This window comes from Aplysia californica, unplaced genomic scaffold (assembly GCF_000002075.1).
Source record: "Aplysia californica isolate F4 #8 unplaced genomic scaffold, AplCal3.0 scaffold00583, whole genome shotgun sequence".
Taxonomy (NCBI): Eukaryota; Metazoa; Mollusca; class Gastropoda; order Aplysiida; family Aplysiidae; genus Aplysia; species Aplysia californica.
In genome coordinates this window covers 395,513-417,129 of record NW_004797853.1, presented here as the reverse complement: position 1 = coordinate 417,129, position 21,617 = coordinate 395,513, and the positions used below count along the sequence as shown (strand labels likewise).

The following is a 21,617-nucleotide window of genomic DNA, read 5'->3' as shown; positions in this document are numbered from 1 at the left end:
GGCACTCCGCTATTTACCGGCGACTTGAAACAATCGTCAGGGCTGATCACGTATCAGGACTTTCCAATATTGGTCTTTGGTCTAATTCGATTTCTTGAATTGATCTTTGTTTACGGTAAGCAAAGTGTGTATTGTATCTGTAACACTAGTTCATGAAATGTGTTTTTGATCGTAGTGAATCGATGACTGTGTGTAAACACTCTGCCAAGGTTTTTTGTATCTTTGTCTTCACCAGTCTTCACTCACCATTAACAAAAAATAAGTAACCGCACATGTGTGGTCCACTCCACACTCACAACACTAACACCAAAGACTAGATTCTAGTTAGAGTCTAGATTCTCTGCCGGTAGATCTCTAGATAGATATAGATTCCTGATTCATACCATTTTCTTTTCTAGATGTAGAGTCTAGAGATCTATTTTGCTGTTGGAAGTCGTTATCCTCACCCGGGGCCGGGGTGAGAATAAAAATACCAACCTCACCCCACCCCGAGACTTGCCAGCGTTGGCTGGATATTCTCACCCGATGTGAAACTCTACCTGTTTTTCCTTTTGGAATCTACTGGGTAAATTTTTACTATTACTACCACACGCACAGATGCACTGCTTCAGGGGTCAAACTGCAGTACTCCTGTTTGCTTCAGATCACAAATACAGCCACTAAAACTGTCGCAAATCAATTATTTTCAAGAAAATTTCAAAGTCAAATGTAACTAAAATATCAAATTATGAGTTAAAACAGCGGGGCATGCCCCCCTGTAACCCCCCCCCCCCAGATTTTCTTTTACCTCAGGGGGGCCCTGAGGCTAGCCCCCCCTGGAACCCCCCGATTGGTCCAAAGTCCAAAGCACGTCTATCTCGATTAAGAACAGTCAAATATTTCAAAAACTATTAATTTGCGACGGAAATGAAGTTGATATTCGTGTTCAGCGCATCAATATTTAGTAGAAAATGGACAACTGGTAGTTAAGTGTGAGACGGGAGGGAAAGTAAAAAAATACCATCTACTATCGGTGTGGTTTAGTTTAGTGTGGATGATCAAATTGACAAAAAAGCAAAGAGAAACAATGACGTCCGTTATAGCACTAAAGTAAGCTAATTTGATCGTCTGCAGAGATGCTCTTTGCTATTTAACTTTTCGAATCGAGCCTAACTACACGCGGATCGCCATTTCGTTTTGCCCGGAAGTTCTCGCACTACTCCTCTTCAAGACAGGCTCTTCCCCCCCTCCCCCCCCTCCCCCCTTCTCTCCACTGCCCACAGACAAAATTGCATGCTTTTTTAACTCAAGAAGTGTGCTGGAACGTTTGTTCATGGCACAGAACTTTACACTTCTGTTATCATAGTGTAGAATTCTGTGGTTCAGGGTGAACACTACACTGGTTGGCTTAGGCTATCACGGTGAACGCACATTGGGTGAGAATAGCCAAAAGGCTCGCCTGCGCTATTCTCAACCGGGGTGAGAATAGAGGTAGCCTTTGCTGTTTGGACAGTTTGTTTTGTCGTCTTTGAGAGGTTGAAAACATGATGTCGTGATGAGCATGGCATGGTGGAACATCGTTGAAATGAATGTAAGTTTGACAAGCGGATAGCCGATAGAGCGAGAACGACAACCAAACACCATTGGCCGATGATATAGCCATCTTGTTTGACCTGGCAAGGGGGATGCCTGAACAGCCATCTGATCGTGATTCTAATACTAGATCTAGATTAATAGATCTAGATCTAGTTCTACACAAAATCTAGATCTAGTGCTGATTCTGGGTAGCACGCGGTTTGCACACTGGCAGTTCCCAAGCTCCTTCCCCTTATAAGTTTTACTCCATTTGCAGCTCAGCGTCCTATTGAGTCCTCTCTTGTTGTTCTTAGTGCTTAATTTCTTGAGCTTACTAAAATTAAAAAGAGGCGATCCGGATCAAAACAGTCGATCATTTGCACTGCGTCATTGAACTTTGCTTGAAATTGCTTTCGTATCCAAAGTGACGAAGGCCTAGAGGCACCTTAGACTGTCTTAGTCTTCTTGTTCTTTTCAGTTTACGTAGTGTACAGCATCAGAATCAATCTGGGCGGAAGAAGGGTGCTGCACAATTACAGACATCCGAACCGAACAGTTCTACAAAGAAAACTGTCAAACCAGTGTGTAAAACAGCCACCCATTGGGGTATGGAGAAAAATGGCCGTATAACACAGGTGGCCGTCTTAGGCAGGACTGAAGAAAGCAAACTCTTCGGAGGTCTAAACCAGGGCTGAATTCTGACTTTAGATTGCCATGGATAATTCAAAAGGGTTTTTGTTTTCTTTTGAAAAAGGGGTGGGTAGTGTAAAAAAGTTTTTTTGTATTGCTGTTTTCTTGGCTTTTCTTTGGTTTTTGGTTAGCTTTCTTTTTGTTGCTGATATTGTGCGAGGGTAAAATAAACAAAAAATGATGTAAGTAGTAAGACAATGAAGGCCGAGTGCCTTTGTAAAACAAACACAGGAGTCGCCACCACAGGGAGAACAAGCGACAATTCTATTGCAAGTTCACGTCAACAACAATGTCCATCGTTACTTTGTTACAGATTAGGTAAACAAAACAGTGAACAGTCACCTCACGCATGATTCGTGCATGAGTTGTGGGCAGGCTTTTATAGGTTATGTCATGGATCACGCTACCCTTTGGTCAACTTGGGTAAACATTCATTGGAGGGACTAACAATAACGACAGGTGAATGAATTATGACGGCCCGTCCGCAGCGTGAGGGGCTGATTCAAAATTTTGGACAAAGTGTTAATGAGTGACCACGCCTGGCCGCCTGAGGCTGGTAAATTTGGCTGTAGGTTGATAAAAATAAGGTGGAACAAGTGCCAACTGTTGCTCTGTTGAGAGGTTCTTGAATCCCATAGAATTAGGAAATTTTGATAGAGATCCAATCGCTTTTTTATTTCTATCAGCCTCTCGAAATCCATAAAAGGTCGTATTCATTTTGATCTATATTCTTCCATTGGCTAGTTAACACATTGATCCGATGTTAACTTTGCAATCTCATTTGACTCGTGCTACAACTAGCCTTGTGATTGGGGCTGTACTCACTCGAAGACTTAAAACGTACATTTGATTCAGGATTTGATGTTTTTATGACGAAATGGTGGCTTTTGACCTTGTATGGAGGAAATTCTGGCAGGCCCTGACCCAATTAGATGTGTACTGGGTATCACGTTTAACATTAAAATTACAGTTTAGGAATACAAGTGAAAAACTTATTAGTTTAAAAGTATAATTTATTTGATTAGTGTGAATATTGAACATTTTTGTTAAAAGAATTTATGTTGAAGTGTTTGATGTCTTTCAAAGGTATGCCATGATGACTAGTCCTTTGTAAAAACGTTTTATAACAGAGGACGGGTTGTTTACATGATATTTATTATTTGCAGTCTCTTTATATTTTCAATTTTGTCTTTTTTTCTCCTCAGAGGAAACCCAGCAAACACAGTGCATTGGGGTCTACGAAAATTAACAACATGAAGCTTTCAAGCTGCAGAAAAGGACTCTGTGTCCTTGCTGTAGTGACAACTCTTTTTAGTTTTACCTCTGGTAAGTGTTTCCTGTGAAATGTTTTCAGTGTATTAAAATGTTGGGATAAAAGAAAGTTAGAAAGTCTTTGAATACCTTTGTGGCATGGAAGGAAAGAAAAAGAATGTTTTTGCTTTAGAAACAATTTTTAAAAATATAAGTGTAGTGAAATAGGAAAATGCTAGCTCTTAAGCTGTTTTATTAAGTAAATCAAGTTTTGGTTTAATTATATTTTTTTAATGATTAATTTAAAATGATTTGTGTAGTTTGCATACCCGCATACCCTTCCCCTTTTTTTTCTTCACAAATTAGATTTTTGTTTACTTGTTCTCTTTAGCTTTTACTGTGATTGAAAGATGTATGTTTAGAAGTCACAAGTGTGTGTATCAGTTTTTAATTGATTTTGGTATTTAAAACATTTTCTGAATTTTCACAGCCCGTCTTGCTGTGATGTCTGTAGATCTCGGAGGAGAGTTCATGAAGATTGCCATTGTAAAGGTAAGTTCTTATTTTAAAGCTTTTAGATAAAATGGCCTGCTGCATCTTGTTTTTTACTTGTCTCATAGAGAAAAATGGACAGAAGTTGTACAGGCTCTCTTTAATTTCCAAAGACTGGAGCTACTTTCTTCAAAGGTTTCAAGCTCTGCTTTGGCTTCTTTCAGGATAGCATTTGATTTCCAAATCAAAGTGAAGTTTTTACTTGGAACTACTGGCGCTCCAACTTGAAGCTAAGTTTCTACTTTTCCTCACGTTAAATATTTGTCACGCCTTTAAAAAAAAAGTTCCCCTAATTTTTTTCCTAGAACACTGTTGTACTGTTATTTCCTGAGAAAAAGATTAAAAACATAATGATTAACTGTTTTTATATGACAAGGGCAGAGTACTGTTACTTTGCATTTTTTGATTTAATATCTTTTCTCCCCCCCCCCGCCTCCACCCCACCCTTCTGCTGTTTAGCCTGGTGTTCCAATGGAGACAGTCCTGAACAAGTAAGTTCTCTCATGATGAAGTGCCAGGTCTGCAACAGACATCGGCGATCATAGTTCACTATTATTTCTTTGCTTGGATGCTTTAAAAAACAAGTTCTCTATTTGAAAAAAAAAAAAAGAATCTGTGCTCCTCCTTCTTTTCCAAGTTTCTGACAAACTGATGCTTGTGAAATGCCTTGTTAAGAGAAACTCGCTTTCTTAAAAAAGTTGTACCGTTTTAATCTATTTCATGGTATTTTTTAATGATTTTCTTTTTGGATAAATACTTTATGAACCTTAAGTTTCCACTGACACTGTTTTCTTTTTTTTTTTTTTTTTTTTGTCTCCGTCATTAAAAGTTGTTGATTATGTACTTTTGTAAATTTGAGAGGTTGAGGTCTTGTTTTTTTTACCTGTGATGGACCTGTTTTCTTGATTGGTAGTTGTGTTTTTAAGTTATTTTTCCCCCCAAAGTTTAGTTTTCCTGCAGTCTTTTTTATTTTTTAAAAATTAATGCATGAATTAACACAATACAAATTTGCCTGTGATATTTTTTCCTTTTATGTATTCAATTTTTATTTCATTTCTTTCTAAATTAGAGAGTCAAGTCGAAAAACTCCCACCATGGTAGCATTTCGAGATGGAGAAAGACACTTTGCCAGCCAGGCTCAAACTACTGTGAGTTTCTAAACTGATTGGTAATGTTTTGATAACCCAATTGATATGGTTTAGATGTTTTTAAAAATTTTTTAAAAATTAATGATTGGTTATTTCATTCCAAGCATAGTGTGATACACCATTTTAGGTGAAAGGTGGGAGATACTTGATACAATATGTGAGGCAGCGTGGTGGAATCAGGCTCTCGTCAAAATAATCAAAGTGAAGAAACTTGCATTTTTCCGCAGGTTTATCAAATATTTGTTTTTTGGCTCAACACCTTTCATGCCCATTAAAGAACTAATTTCTGTTTGGATTTTTCCCAAAAACGTTGATTAAAGGCACAAAAAATGTAAACCTTCTGTTACCACGGACTCTTAAGCTAAGGAAATATCCAATCTTTGGCAGTCATTTTCTCACTAATTTTACCATTGAAAACAGGTGACCCCACCTCTTTCTTTCACAAATATCTTGACTTCCATTCAAGATAAATGGATATTTTTTTTCATCCAAATAAAGACAAATAAACAAGCTTTAAGGTGATACCAATAACTCTACATGCCCAAAAATTGACGAGAGCCTGATTCCACCATGCTGCCTCACATATGCACTTTCCTTAATGGAATTGAATTCACTGCAATTTTTATATACGTGATACTTTTTTGCTGCTGCTGCTGTTGATGATGAGGATAATGATGATAGTTTTAGTTTTAGTAGAGGTTTTATGGCACTCGCATCTGCATAAGGTCTTATGAGCGCCAGAAGATTGGAGGTGTTACAAGTAACAAACATAAAAAAGAAGAAGGGGAGATAAGGAGGATAGATGTTTAATAGGAAAGAAGAAGGAAACCACACCAGAGCACCCGCCAACCACCCACTAATAATGATAGTGATTCTTGATATCTATGTGTGAAATAAAACAGCTGTGGTCTTTCTATACTTCTATCACAGTTGACAATCCAATTGTTCTGGCAATAATTTATGGTGATGCTTGTCCTCAGGGTTTTTTTTTAGCTTTTTAAGGAGCTTCTTTTTGACTTCTCCACCCCCTTTGTCGTGTCGTATGTATATTGGAAACAGATGTGGGTGGTTAGCGGGTGCTCTGGTGTGGTTTTCTCTTTCTTTCCTATCAGCATCTGTCATCCTTATTGCTGATCCTTCTTTTTTGTGTTTGTTACTCTCTTGTAACACCTCTAATATTTTGCTCTTATGTGACCTTATTGTATAATAAAGCATAAAACAAAGGAGACGGGATGTTAAATCAGAGGTCATTGTTCTTAGATAAAGTTACTTTTATCCGTTTAACAATAAATGTCCTTAAGGAGGCTCCTGTGGCCTAGAGGTTAAGGTGTTCGCCTCTCATTCAAAGGTCCCGGGTTTGAATTCGGGTAGCAACGGAAGAATTTTCTTCTCTAAAATTGTCTCCTATCGCCTCCTTTCCTGCTCTCTAGCCATGTTTTGTCGTCTGCTTTCGTCTCCACTTTCTGCCCCCACCCTCCGTTACCCCCTCCTCTGGGCTCTTGACTCTTTCTGCAGCTTTTCTACTCCTACTCCTTGGCTCCTTCTTACTGCTGTCTTTCAGCCACACCTCTGATCTTCTGGTAGGAAAGATCTACACCTAGCCTCCTCAGACAATGGCGAAAAATCTCTGAGGTCACATGTGCAAGTTGCGCTTGTTAAAGATCTCTTGGTCGTCGATAAAAGTAGGCTTCGGCTGCCACCCGGGCGAAATTCAAAATTTCCTAAAATGTTTGGTGTGTCCCACATGCTCATTTGACCATATGAAGTTCCGAGTGCCGTAAAGCACTTACCACAAAGACGTCCAAAAAATGTCCTTAAATCTCTCCTTGAGGGATCCTCTTTCGATGTACTTTTTTTGGTCCCATCATTTGTTAAACTCTTCCAACTATACAAAGTACACACCTATATATGCTTACCTCATTACAGGCTTTTATGTCCTTCCTCTTCTGTTGGCTGTTTTCATTTTCATGATTATATGGAATTTCTGTTTCCATTTTTGACATAATTTTTCTTATTCTCATGTGTTTTTTATGCATTGTAATGTGTGTTCCTGTGGTATGATTTCTGGTGCAATAATAGCTATAGTCTCTCAGTGTGTGTACAAAGAAGGATCTGTGCCTGAATTATGCAGTTTCTAGACATGTTGAGGCTTTTATAAAACAACTTTTGTGATTTTTTTTTTCCCCATGCTGCTTTGTTTGACAATGAAACTTTTGTTTAGTGGGTGGTAGGCGGGTGCTCTGGTGTGGTTTGTTTCTTTTTTTCCTATCAAACATCTATCGTTTTGATCTCTTTCTTGTGTTTGTTACTCTCTTGTAACACGTCTAATCTTCGGCTTTTATATGGCCTCTATTGTGTTGCAAGTGCCGTAATTTGTAAAACACTTACTAAATAAAACTTTTGTTCCTACACAGGCTATCAAGTTCCCTCCCAAAGCCTTTTTCTACCTGGGTCAGATTGTTGGCCGCAGTTACGACGACCCTCAGGTAGAGCTGTACAGGAAGAGGTTCCCGTTCTACAACTTGCTCAAGGATGAGGAGAGGGGCACAGTGCTCTTCAAGATTGATGAGTAAGAATCTTTAGAAACTTCAGCATTCTTTCTAGTAATAACTTTTTTTTTTCTCTCTTCCTCTATCAGAAATCATGTTGTCTCTGAAAATGGCCGTGTTTTTGGTTTTGTTTTAATTTCTTTTGTTCCTTTTTTGGGGGGGTTTAGTTTTTCTTTAGATCTAAATCTCTTTGTCCAACTGCAGTGTATGTGGGTAGGTTTATGAGTTTGTCTGTGAGAACTTTCTTCTCTTCTTCTTTGCGTTCCCTTGTTAGGTCTGGGGGGTAGCTGACTGCTGGTTCTTCAACCTGCAGTGCCAATAATTTTTTTGTATGTGACTGTTTTTCCGTCTTTGTGGGGCCCATTGCTGTCAGGCAGCCACATTCTGGTTTCTCTATATTTTTTATACATATTTTCAGTTTTGGTAGGAATTAATTTTGAATTTTGCTCGGGTGATGGCTGAAGCGTAATCTTATCGATTTTAGGACCACTTAGTGACAGTGGGTTATTTAATGTGTGTAACTTGCACTTGGAACTGCAAAGATTTCTATCTGAAAAGGCTAGGTGTTAAGCTTACATCCGTAACTGAGGGGTGTGATTGAAAGACAGCAGTAAAAAGGACTCTTCTCTTCCTGTGGGAAGTTCAGAAATAAGCTATTTCAGGCAACTCTTTTGATGAATGTATAGAGCTTTCTGCATTCTACTTTTGTATATATGCTTCCTCAGTGACACCTCTTACAGCCCTGAGGAATTGTTGGGTATGATCTTGGAAAAGGCTAGAGAATATGCTCAAGAATTTGCTGGTAAGTGTTGCTGTAGGTTTTTGTATGATTTATCGAAACAAGGAAACAAAAACTGGTTTCTTCCAAGCGTCAATTGATGTGTGCATAATGTTTGTAGTTTTTTTTGTCATAAAGTAAAGGGTCCTTTTTTTTTTGCTGATGTTTTATTTACTGTTAGGTTTGTTTGTTTGTTTGTTTTCAAATTGTGTGTTATTTCTTTTTCGAGACCTAAATGATTGTCGAGTCAGTTACTCTTCTCTCTTCATTAGTGGTCTGCTTTTTCTACTGTTTTGGTTGCTATTTCTACTGATTGTTGGAGTGTATTTATTGTTGGTCCCACCACTTTGTTTTCCCTTTTGTAAGTTATTTCTGTCTTCTCCTCATGGGTGGTTGTAGGGTGCTCTGGTGTGGTTTGCTTTTTTTCTATCAAACATTTTTGTATCTTTTTCCTCCATTTCTGTGTTTGTTACTCTCTTGTAACACATCTATTCTTTGGCACTTATATGACCTTATTGTGTTGCAGGTGCCGTAAAACTCTTACTAAAACTTAACCATTATCTCTCCTTTTTTGTGTGTATTTGTTGCTCTCTTGTAACTCCTTGTGGTTATTATCACAATGCAGATGCCGATGCACTTTGACTTTACCCCTTTTGTGATTTTGTAGAGGTTGCTAACTACACCGTGCTATTTATTTGCTCAGAACAAGAGATCAAAGATGCTGTGATCACTGTGCCGGCGTTTTACAACCAGGCGGAACGCCGCGCTGTCATGGCGGCAGCCAACATGGTGGGCCTCAACGTGCTCCAGCTGATGAGCGATAACGCTGCCGGTGGGTTGGTGCTGATAGATCGTGGTCTTTGTCGTGGGAGTAGGCCTGCCTATATGCCAAGCGTTAAGATTAAATTATGAACTTCTAGATCTGGAACTAGATAAATCTATATTTTAATCTGTGGACAAAAAGATCTGTGTACTTTTTTTTGTTGCTTTTGTTTGTTTATTTTGTGGTGTAGTTCTTTCTTTAAGGCGCATGTGTACTTTACAGTATTCACTGGTAGTTTTTATTATTATTATTATTATTATTTATTTATTTATTATTATTATTGTCCATTATTAGCATCTTGTCATAGGTTTTCAATGTAGACCAAAAGAATGTGAATTTTCAGCTGTAAGGTGGATTCTCCCTCAAATTGAGAATTCATTTTATGCAACAGTTCTGTGTTATTAAGGCGGATGGTTGGAGGGCGCCTCTGGTAGGTCCTACTTCTTTACTTTCCCTCTGTTGTTTCTGTCTGTCTGTATGTCTTACTTTTTCCCAGCACTGAATTACCATTATTGTGTCGGTGTGCTTCTCTTTAATCAAAGAAAAAAGATATGTTATTAACCTCTGCGGTGTCATACTGACCTATTACATAATATGTTATAAATTTTTTTTTCTGGCTTATTTTGTTTTCAGTTGCTCTGAACTATGGTGTTTTCCGACGCAAGAATTTCAACAGCACCATGCAGTACTATATGTTCTATGACATGGGAGCTACCAGCACAACGGCTACCATCGTTGGTAAGTTGTTCTCATAAGGGCGCTTGTCTTGTGTTGCCCTGCTATGGGGATTGTTCACACCCAAAATTATGTGGGCTCCAGTGTCAAAATGATTACACAAATTCATGGGGTCCATTTTTTTGGATAAGTTCTATTTATTTAATGGTACCATAACTGACCTGAACACTGCTGTTGTTGTTTTTTTTTAATGGTTGTGTTATCTTTTTAAATGGTTTATTTAGTTTTTGTTTTGTTTTGTTTTCTACATTTTGGGGGGGATGGGGAGGGGACAATGAGAGTAATTGCTGTCTCAGTGGTTGATTTTTTGTGTTTTCTTTTTCTGTCTGAAGGGTACAACGTAGTGAAAACTAAAGAAGGTACCCTCCTGGAGTCTAACCCTCAGCTGACTGTCAAGGGAGTTGGGTGAGTATGTCGCTGGTTCAAAGGTCGTGGAAAATTTGCTTCATGCAGTCAGTCTTGTCTCTCTGCATGTCCACACAAACTGATGTGTAAAGCTCCACAAGAACTGACTTTGCTGACTGGCTTTTTTGTTTGGAGTCTTCAAGATTATAGATACCTCTTCTAGTTTCACTGAAACAGTTGCTTTGTGTTACATGATGAGTGTTGAGATCCAACTCCTACCACACTGTGAGGATTTCAGATTCTGAACAGGCAATATTGCTACTCATTATATCCAATTACCTGTAATCTGGGTTAAGATCTTAATTCAGTTTATTTTGTTGCGGTATTTGTTTATGTTTCTGTCTCTTGTGGCTTCGTAAATATGTCGATGCAGTGTTTTCCAGTTTGTGTCCATTGCATATTACTTCTTAGTGAATGTCTTGATACAAGCCTTGCTTTTTGTTTTTTTGTTTAAGAAAAATCTTTTGTTAGTGTAAACGCGAATTGTCATGTGGAAATTTGTTAGTAATGTTTGGGTAATGTTGTAATTTTTGCCACTGTGCAATTTATAGTTGATGAACATATATTATATCCTGTCTGTTTTGAAGAGCATCAGTGTGGGTGGTTGGAGGGCGCCACTGGTAGGTCCTTTTTCTTTACTTTCCCTTCTGTTATTTTTTTCTGTATGTCTTACTTTTTCTCAGCACTGGATGACCATTATTGCGTTTTATGGATGTGCTTCTCTTTATTCATACTCTAAAGTAAACTAATTGAATCTGCTGTTGTGTTGTGGAAACAGGTTTGACCGCACTCTGGGCGGGCTGGAGTTCACGCTGAGGCTGCGCTCGCACCTGGCCAAGGCCTTCAACAACCAGAAGAAAACGAAGACGCAGGTGGAGGAGAATAACCGAGCCATGGCCAAGCTGTTCAAAGAAGCGGAGCGAGTCAAGAAAGTCCTCAGCGCCAACAACGACCACACCGCTCAGGTCAATTTGAGTCTTTAAGAAAAAGCTTGTGCAGTCAAACTTTCTCTAATGGTTACTTGTACTTTTAAGTAAAGAGTAGCAAATCAGAATGAAAATTGCTAATAAATGTACAGAAAGAGAAAGACTGAAATAAATTGCAAAGGAAAAGCAAAGAGGTGAGACCTATAATAAACGCACTCCAAGTGCAGTCGAATCTTCGATGATGATCACCTGTACAAATGTGTGTGTGCCTGGAGAAAGGTCCCAGTTGTCGGCAAAGCTATTTTTGAGCAGCGGGTTGAAAAGGCCAAAAAAGTGATACCTGGTCACAAATTTGGTCCCATCAGGCATTTGTGTGTACTGATGGTCACTACCTATTTTCTCTTTTCACTTTTTCTTACATTATAATAATACTGCGTAAGACGTCCACATAAGACAACCATTTTTCTTCTTGGTATTGGGTGGCTGTCTTAAACACAAGTTTGATTGTATTTGTCTTCTTTTGATAATTCGGACTAACTCATATTGTACGTAACCATTGTGCTTTTCTTTACTCATAAGAAACTAAACTTAAGTCTCAGGTTACCTGTATAATTGTGTTGGTTGCCCTGTAAATATTGACAGGCAGGCCTGGCAACTGTCCGAATTTCTGGATACGCAAATAGGGAATTTGAGAGGATGTTTTTATCTCTCTACACCAAAAGTAATTCCACTTATGGAATTGTGTTTGTTGTTCCATAATTTGATTTTATAGCGTTGGTGGTCCCTGGTTAGAAAGCCGGGCCACTTATCTTTTTTGGGAGGGGGGGGTAAATGTTTTACTGTGCTCGCAACTGCATAATATGAGCGCACGGAATACATTAAACATTTTCAGTTGGTAGGGAATTTTGAATTTTGCCCAGTTGCTGGCTGAAGCCTACTCTTATCAATTTTTGGACATGTATCTATAGGCTACTATAGCAGATATATGTGCATGTGTATTTTACCCTCTAGCTGTCTGTTTCTTGAACTGGATTGATGGAAAATGTCATTCTGCATTGTTTGGATTGTTAGGGGACTCCACAATTTCAATTGTCCTTGATCTTGTAGGTGCTCTGGTCTGGTTTGCTCCTTCTTTTCTATCAAACATCTATTGTTTTTATCTCTCCTCCTCCTTCTTTTTTGTGTTTATTACTCTTGCAACATCTCTTATCTTCGGCACTTATATGACCTCATTGTGTTGCAAGTGCCGTAAAACTCTTAAAGTGGGTGGTTGGCGAGTGCTCTGGTGTGGTTTTCTTCTTCTTTCCTATCGAATGTAATCGTCCTTATCTCCCCTCCTTCTTTTTTATGTTTTTGTGCTACTCTCTTGTAACACCTCTAAACTTCTGGCGCTCATATGACCTTATGCAATTGTGAGCGCCGTGAAACTTTTACTAAAACAAGCAAAAACTCTGAAACAAAACTAAGTGGGTCGTTGGCAGGTGTTTTGTTGTGGTTTGCTCCTTTTTTCCTATCAAACATCTATCGTCCTTATATCTCTCCTCCTTTTTTGTGTATGTTACTGTCTTGTAAACATCTATTCTTCGGCTGTTGAGACTAGAGAGGTGAGCAGAGTAAGCCTGATTCCCCGTTTGGACTTCTCTGTTGACATCCACCCCTTGGCACTCATATGACCATATGCAGTTGCGAGCTCTGTGAAATCTTACTAAAATTAAACTAATCTATTCTTTGGCACTTATATGACCTTATTGTGTTGGAAGTGCCGTAAAACTCTTTGTAAAACTAAAACTAAACAAAACTAATACTAGATCTTATAGGTAGGCTTTGTGTCCTAATCAATGAATTCTCCAAAACGTGTTCAGGTGGAGGGTCTGTTGGAGGAGAAGGATTTCCGATCTCCCGTGACCCGGCCCGAGCTGGAGGAGATGTGCCAGGATCTGTTTGAGCGAGTCACCAAGCCTGTGGAGGAGGCGCTCAAGGTCTCCGAAATCACGCTGGTGAGTCGCTTTGTTGGCTGGTTTTTAAACCTTTCGTTGCCAGGGGGTATGCGTTCCTACTGTCAGCACTGATTATCAGCTGAGCTTGTTTCCCAGGACAGCAGCCTAATGTCTCAGTGTTAATGGAAGTGCAGTCTAGATCTAGCGCACTCATGATATATTTAGGACACCGGGTCTTTGATTGTCACTTTTCTTTCTCACTTTTGTTATTCCCCATTTCCTCCCATCTTACTCATAATTTCGAATAACCTGCACATCTAAGTCAAAGAGTGAATTTATTTTACTTTTTAAATTAATTTCTTGGAGGTTGGCGGGTGCTCTAGTTGGGTTTGCTCCTTCTTTCCTATCAAACATCTATCGTCCTTATCTCTACTCCTTTTTTGTGTTTGTTACTCTCTTGTAACACCTCTAATCGTCGGCACTTATATGACCGTATTGTGTTGCAAGTGCCGTAAAACCCTTACTAAAACTAAAAAATGTCATTTCGATGTTTACGTTTTACGAGAGCCTGCGGCCGCCTGCAAGCCTATGTCTGTGTTTATCGGTCCCCTTTGGTACGTCATAAGGCAAGGAAGGAGTTAATGCCATTAACCCAATGAATCCTTGGTTCCCAGGTGTACATCCACCCCGCAGCTCCCAAGCAAAATTCAAGAAAAACAGGCATGCTATTATTATTATGTTAGTATTCCTGCAAAAACATGAATGAAGTAATAACATTGTTCCTACCCTCCTATCTGCAATACTGCTGCTGGTGTGCCAATCTGTTTGTCTGTCTACTTCAGGGTAGGTGCGTGGTCTAAACAGGTCATCCCAAATCCTGAAATATCGGTGTCTTAGGGCATGGACCTTTTAGCTGCACCCCGATACAGCTAGGTCTCAGGTCATTGGGTTGACCCCTCAGTTCTGCGTTTTTGCCTTGTGTATGGTAAAAAACAAAAACGAAAAAGCCCAAAAGATTTTGCATTAGCTTCCATACTTTTTAGCAATACAGCTTTGAAACAACAAGGCAAAAATCTTTTGTTTTTTTTTGTGTGTATTTTGAGCAAGATAGTCTTTTTGGTTATTCAAAAAGTCATTTTATGATGCTCTTGTTTTGCACTTCTCTCTGCTATCCTCAACTTCTCGCCAGTCATCCGAAAATTTGACACAACATAGAGATAGGGACCCTGACTGAAACCCTCCCCCTTGTCCTTACAAAAAGAGTCTTTTTTTCTCTCTTGGTTAATGATCCTTTGGCTTTCTCAACAGCCGGAGATCAGCGAGGTTATTCTGATGGGCGGTGGCACCCGCACACCAAAAGTGCAAGAGCTGCTGCTGAAATTCCTTGGCAGGTTGGTTCTTTTGTGTTTTGCTTTTTTCTAAGTATGTTTGTTTTTTGTTTCTTATTTTGTGTGTGGATTTGATTTTTGTAAATTGGGAGAAATATCGCTGTGTAGCTTTGTATTACAGTACTCTCCAGTCTGCTGGAGTAGGTGGTTGGAGGACTCCTAAGGTTGGTCATTCTTTACTGTCTCTTGTTTTTTTTTTATCCCTGTGCTTGGGTGGCGTCTGTAACCTAGTGGTTAGGCTACAGAACTCGTTCTTGTAAGATTGCAGATTTGGGGGGGGGGGTTTGATCCTCAGCTCGGTTCGACGTTGTGTCAGTAGGAGAGACACTTTACAGGAATTTCCCATTTGGCTTGGTCCTTTCGGAGATGGACGTTAAACTCGGAGGGGGGATCTTGTGGCCTAGAGGTTAAGGTATTCGCCTCTTATTCAAAGGTCCCGAGTTCGAATCCGGGTAGCGACCGAAACATTTTCTTTTCTAAAATTGTCTCCTTTCACCTCCTTTCCTGCTCTCTAGCAATGTTCTGTCGTCTGCTTTCATCTCCACTTTCTGCCCCCATCCTCTCACCTCCTTTGCCTCATTTGGGCTCCTGACTCTTTCTGCAGCCTTTCTACTGCTGCTCCTTGGCTCCTTCTTACTGCTGTCTTTCAGCCACACCCCTGATCTTCTGGTAGGAAAGATTTACACCTTGCCTTCTCAGACAAGGGCGAAAAATCTTGGAGGTCGCGTGTGCAATTTGTGCAGTTTAAAGATCCCTTGGTGGTCCAAAATTGATGAAGAGTAGGCTTTGGCCGCAACCCGGGCAAAATTCAAAATTTTCTACCAACTGAAAATGTTTTTTGTGTCCTGCGTGCTCATATGATCGTATGCAGTTGTGAGCGCCACTCAAAGGGGAGGTCCCGCTTCTTGAATAACCTAATAGTGTTGATAGGGATGTTAAACCGATACTATGCCACCATTTTTGCTCTGTGCTTTCATCTTTAAGTCAAAACTGACTCAGTCAGTGTGCGGAAGTAGTTGTCTTGTGAATGATGATTATTGAGATCCAACTCCTATGACATAATGAGGATTTCAAAGTCTGACCAGACAGAATGGCTTCACAGAAATCATGTAATGACTGTCCCATTGTGTCTTGAAGGGTTTGGGTCGATGTTCAGACAAGCTGACTGCTTTTGGACTTTTAGAACAGATTTTGGTCTCCTTTCCTTCTTTTTCCCATCTTCCTTTTGCTTTCTTTTATATTATTCCAGGACTACGTTCCCTTCCTTCAAAATGACATTCTTATGTCTAACAGTGCATTCACCTAGTCAAAAGCAAAAGCAGAAGCAGATGTCCGTTTTAGTAGTAAATTGTTCTGTTCACTGTTTTGATCATGGACTACATGGAATAAAACATGAGAGAGAGGGAGAGGGAGAGAGAGAGAGAAGTGAGAAAAACAGAACCAAAAACTTCTGAATTTTTTCAACTGTTTCAATTAGTGGAGTGTTTCCTTTTCGGACCCCACATTTTTCACGAAAGTCGAAAGTCTTGTAATGACGATCATATTTTTATAATGCACTTTCCCACCCTACAGTCATACCTTTTTCAGAGGGACTGACTGGTCATGTGTTTTTTCCTCTTTCTCCCCCTTGAGTTTTTTTGAAATTTTAACCTTCCTGCTTATCTTCTCACTTTACTGAAGTGACTGTTCTTTTGTGGATGATGATCATTGAGATCCAACTCCTATGATATAATGAGGATTTCAAATTCTGAGCAAGTAAAATCCCCTCTTCATGTCTTAATTGCCCTGTTGCTGTTGTTGAGTTGTGAAATTGTCAATGTTCAGTTTCATTGAGCATGCCACTAAAAAATGCAAGAGGAACAAAAAACGGTAATTTCATGTATTAGTTTGAGAATTGGTTTTCTGTTCTTGTGATCTCTTCTTCATCCTTAAGTTTTAGCTACTCCTGGGTTCATAATTTCAAAGTTAGACATCAAAAGTTTTTTTTTGCGACACCATTATCATCACATGGGTGAAGAATCATTGTCCAAAAGTCGTTTTTGGGATGACACCGATTCGAGGTATCAAAATCTTGAATGACACGAATACAAATCACTGTATGGAGGGATGGCCTTATCTATATCAATTATTAGTTTCAGCTTTACTTTACAGTCTCAGTGTCGTATTGCTGGTGCTGATTTACCAGCTTTGGCATGAATGTGCTTTTGTTTAGCAGATGGTTGGAGGGTGCCACTGGTGCGTCCCCTACTTCTTTTCTTTCCCTTTATTGTTTCTATGTCTTGTTTCTTCCCTTCACTAGATGACCATTACTGATGAGTCAATGTTCTTTTCTTTACTCAAACTCAAATGCTTTTGTTCAGCTCAGATTCCAGCTGACTCAGCCCCTGTGCTGAAGCGGTTGTCTAGTGAATGATGATTATTGAGATCCAACTCCTATGACATAATGAGGATTTCAAAGTCTGACCAGACAGAATGGCTTCAGAGAAATCTTGTGATGATCACTGTCCTGGTGTGTCTTGAAGGGTTTAATTCAATCTTTCCCTTTTTTCTCACGGATCATCCATGATGGAATGTTGTGGTCATGGACTTAGAGAAGGTCGAAAATTAATTAAGAGCAGAGAAGGAAATAGACAGGCAGAATAGAAAAAGAGTGGGAGGCAGAGAGAGAGAAAGAGAGAAAGGTGGAAAAGAGAATGGGGACCAGCAGAGTTTTTCTAACCACATAAAGTGGAGTGTTGAATCTTTGGTGGCCAGTTTTTATTCTTCGAATATTGAACTTAAGAGTTGTATTCTATTACTTGTTCTTCACTCTTTCCTTTTTCTAAGTGACTGACACAGACATTTGGGCCCTATTTCTATCTCTCTCTCTCTCTCTCTCTCCCCTCTCCAGGTTTTTTAAAACTCTCCACTGCTGTCTTCTTACTCCCCTGAAAAGGTTATTGTCTTATGAATGATGATTATTGAGATCCAACTCCTATGACATAATGAGGATTTCAAAGTCTGACCAGACAGAATGGCTTCATAGAATCATGGGACCACTGTCCGTTGTGTCTGGATGAGTTTAATTTGATCTTTCCCCCTTTTCTCTTGGATCATCCATGATGGAATGTTGTGGTCACGGACTTAGAGAAGGTAGAAAATTAAGAACGGAAAGGAAAGAGAGGCAGGCAGAGAAAAAAAGAGAGGGAGGCAGAGAGAGAGAAAGAAAGAAAGGTGGAAAAGAGAATGGGGACCAGCAGAGTTTTTCTAACCACATAAAGTGGACTGTTGAATCTTTGATGACCAGTTTTTATTCTTCGAATATTGAACTTAAGAGTTGTATTCTATTACTTGTCTTTCACTTTTTCCTTTTCCTAAGTGACTGACACAGACATTTGGGTCCTGTTTCTCTCTCTCCTCTCCCCTCCCCAAGTTTTTTTAAAACTCTCCACTGCTGTCTTCTTACTCCACTGAAAAGGTTATTGTCTTATGAATGATGATTATTGAGATCCAACTCCTATGACATAATGAGGATTTCAAAGTCTGACTAGACAGAATGGCTTCATAGAATCATGTGACCACTGTCCGTTGTGTCTGGAAGGGTTTAATTCAGTCTTTCCCCCTTTTCTCACGGATCATCCATGATGGAATGTTGTGGTCACGGAATTAGAGAAGGTAGAAAATTAAGAGCGGAAAGGAAAGATAGGCAGGCAGAGAGAAAAAGAGAGGGAGGCAGAGAGAGAGAGAGAGAGAGAGAGAAAGAAAGAAAGATGGAAAAGAGCATGGGAAATGGCAGACTTTTTTTAACCACATAAAGTGGAGTGTTGAATGTGCAGTCTCGGGTGACTTCAGTTTTTTTTTCTCGAATTTCGAACTTACAATTGTATCCTAATACTTGACCTTGACTCGCTTCTTTTTCTAAGTGATTGACAGACATTTGAATCCAGTTTCTCTCTCTCCCCCGCACTCCCCTCCCGAATTTTTTTTTTTTTACTCTACTGCTGTCTTCTTACCCCACCAAAGAAGTTATTTTCTTATGAATGATGATTATTGAGATCCAACTCCTATGACATAATGAGGATTTCAAAGTCTGACCAGACAGAATAGCTTCAGAGAAATTGTTTGATGACGACTGTCTGGAAGGGTTTAGTCTAATTCAATCTTCCCCTTTTTTCAAACTGATCTTCCATTTTAGAATGTTGGTGTCAACGGGACTTAAAAAGAAGGTAGAAAATAACTCCTGGAACATAATGAGGATTTCAAAGTCTGAACAAGCTAGATCTCTTGTTGTGGATTTTACCAGTTGTTTTAGGGATAGTGTTCTGTGAAGTTAAAATTTTTCAGTCAGCACACTGACTGAGCCAGTTGGAATCTTGAGCTGAACAAAAACATTTGTGTGTGAGTAAAGAGAAGCACATTGACACAATAATAGTCATAGACAAGAACAGTAGAGGGAACGAAAAGAAATAGACTGACCAGTGCTTTGAATTTTGTGTATCGGAGTTGCCTCAAATTTGTTATTATTTAAAGATCATAGATTTTGAATTTGATTTTTAAAGTTTTGTCTTATGCTGTGATGTTGCTGTTTCATTATCATGTTTCCTTTGCTAGCTCCCTTCTTGTCTTACTTTCCCCCCCCTGAACTAAATGAATTTTTTCATTTATTTAAAATTTGTTTCTCATTCCCTCTTAGGTTTCATTTTCTTTCATTTTTTTGTGGATCGTTGATGGGCGCTCTGGTGTAGTTTGCTCCTTCTTGCCTATTAAATAATTATAACTTATGCGGTTGTGAGCGCTGCAAAAAATCTATAATCATTATCTCTTCTTCTATTATTTGCTGTGCGGGTGGTTGAAGGGCGCCACTGGTAGGTCTTACTTCTTTACTTTCCCTCTGTTGTTTCTGTCTGTCTTTCTTTTTCCCCAGCACTAAATGGCCTCTATTGTGTTGATGTGCTTTTCTTTACTCACACAAATGAAAAAAAATCTGTTCTTTGGCTCTCTTGAAACACCTCTAATCTTCAGCCGTTTTTTTTTACCTACTTCTTTACTTTCCCTCTGTTTGTCTGTCTAACATTTTCCCCAGCACTAAATGACCGCAATTGTGTCGATGTGCTTCTCTTTACTCAAACAAACAAACAAACAAACAAATTATTACCTGTTTTTTGTGTTGCAAATGCCTTGACACTCTTACTAAAGCTTATAAACTTTCTTTTTCCCTCTTTGTCTCCAACAGATCTGAACTGGGCAAGAGCATCAACACAGATGAGGCCGCAGCCCTGGGGGCGGTCTACCAAGCTGCTTACCTGGGCAAAGGCTTCAAGGTCAAGAAGTTTGGTGTCAGAGAGGGGAACATCTACCCCATCAATGTGAGTACTGACTTTGTTAGATGGTTGCTGCCTAGAGATAGACGGGGAGGAGTGTGTGTGTTTGTGTGTGTGTGTTTGTGTGTGTGTGTGTGTGTGGGGGGGGGTGCTGTGTGGGTGTGGTTTTGTGTGGGTGTGTGTGTGTTTGTTACTCTCTTCAGCACTTATACGACCTTATTGTGTTGCAAGTGTTGTAAAAACGCTTATTAAAACAAGCTTTGTCTAGTCATGTTATGGGCTGGCTTCCTGAGTTTGTGAGTGTGTCCAATAAAAAGAACCAAGTTACTCACGTGCTGTATTTCATTCTATGTTCATTGTGTCCCCTTCTCACAGGTTGAGTTTGAGAAGCAGAAGACAGAGGAGAGTGGTGAGAAGAGCAAGGTGATCAAGCGCACCCTGTTTGGCCGCATGAACCCGTTCCCCCAGAAGAAAGTGATGACCTTCAACAAGCACACCAAGGACTTCCATTTTGACGTCCTCTACAGCAGCCTCGACTTCCTTTCTGAGGCCGACAAAGGGTGGGTTTTGCCACGGAGATGTTGCTTCAACAGTTACAGTACCGTCGGCGACTTTATTCACCAGGCCGCAGTATGCGCTCACTACCCCTGGTGACTTTAATCGCCAAAATAACCAGGCTCACAAAACATAAATAAACAATGAATGGACGCACTGTACTGAAGTAAATAGCAAAGGAAGTCACTCTATATGATTGGTGAATGGTTGATGAACCTCTATGAATTTTTAAAGCGTGTTTCTTGGGCTACCAAGGTTTTTTTTAATTCAAAGAAAAAAATCTACCATGGCTTCAGCATTCTATACTGGTGTGGTACTTGAGGGTTTTTCACTATATGAGCCAGCGGTACTGTGTTAAGACAGGGTGGTGGTTGCTAAGTATTTAGAATTTCGTGCGGCTGTCTCTCATCCTACTTGTCTGTTCGTGTCTCATAAGTTTGCCTTTGTTCTGTTGACCTCTGGTGAAAAGGTTGCCCCTGATGGGCAGGACAGTAGCAGCCATCTTCCTGAATGATTTTAATCCAACAAACCTGTGACACGGATATATTGGTGTGCGAGTTATACGCCCCCTCCCAGAAGCACCGATATATCGGTGTCTGCTAGTCTACCATAGAACAGTAGTCCAGTCCATACACGGGTAAAAAGGGGAAAAAATGATGTCATAAAGACTTGTAGGTTTGTGGTAACTACTGTAAAGGTCAAGGCAGCTCAAAGAAGAGGGAATTGGTGTGTGTGTGTGTGTGTGTGTGCGCGCGTGTTGGGGGGGCATTTTTACTCAGGAAGCCAGGGGATGTGTTATTTTGGGTTCTGGATGTCGGGGCTCATTGGGTTAAAGATGTGGATGAAGCTGTTACTTGTTGGTAACGATTTTTGTTATTATTTCAGTTTGAAGGAATTTTGGTGTTTCTTGGAAAAAATTGTATTGGCCTGCCTAGTCTAAAGTTGGTTTAATAATCCCCCTCCCTCTCCAAACACAAAAACCCACCCCTTCCTCCCCTTTTTCCTCCTTCCCCCTCCTCCTTCCCC

The 21,617-nt window shown here is 39.7% G+C and overlaps 1 protein-coding gene across 1 annotated transcript in view; it reads left to right on the top strand.

Moving 5' to 3' along the window:
* The window catches only part of LOC101861155 (hypoxia up-regulated protein 1), a gene marked incomplete in the record, with an annotated part of 46,406 nt that continues 24,789 nt past the window's right edge, over window positions 1–21,617 (top strand). The window contains 15 exon segments of the mRNA XM_035972120.1: window positions 1–115; window positions 3,450–3,570; window positions 3,986–4,047; window positions 4,507–4,538; window positions 5,117–5,195; window positions 7,610–7,764; window positions 8,470–8,546; window positions 9,226–9,354; window positions 9,979–10,083; window positions 10,413–10,485; window positions 11,264–11,450; window positions 13,274–13,408; window positions 14,657–14,739; window positions 19,949–20,081; window positions 20,412–20,596. Of these exon segments, the coding sequence (XP_035828013.1) occupies window positions 3,498–3,570; window positions 3,986–4,047; window positions 4,507–4,538; window positions 5,117–5,195; window positions 7,610–7,764; window positions 8,470–8,546; window positions 9,226–9,354; window positions 9,979–10,083; window positions 10,413–10,485; window positions 11,264–11,450; window positions 13,274–13,408; window positions 14,657–14,739; window positions 19,949–20,081; window positions 20,412–20,596 (1,508 nt within the window).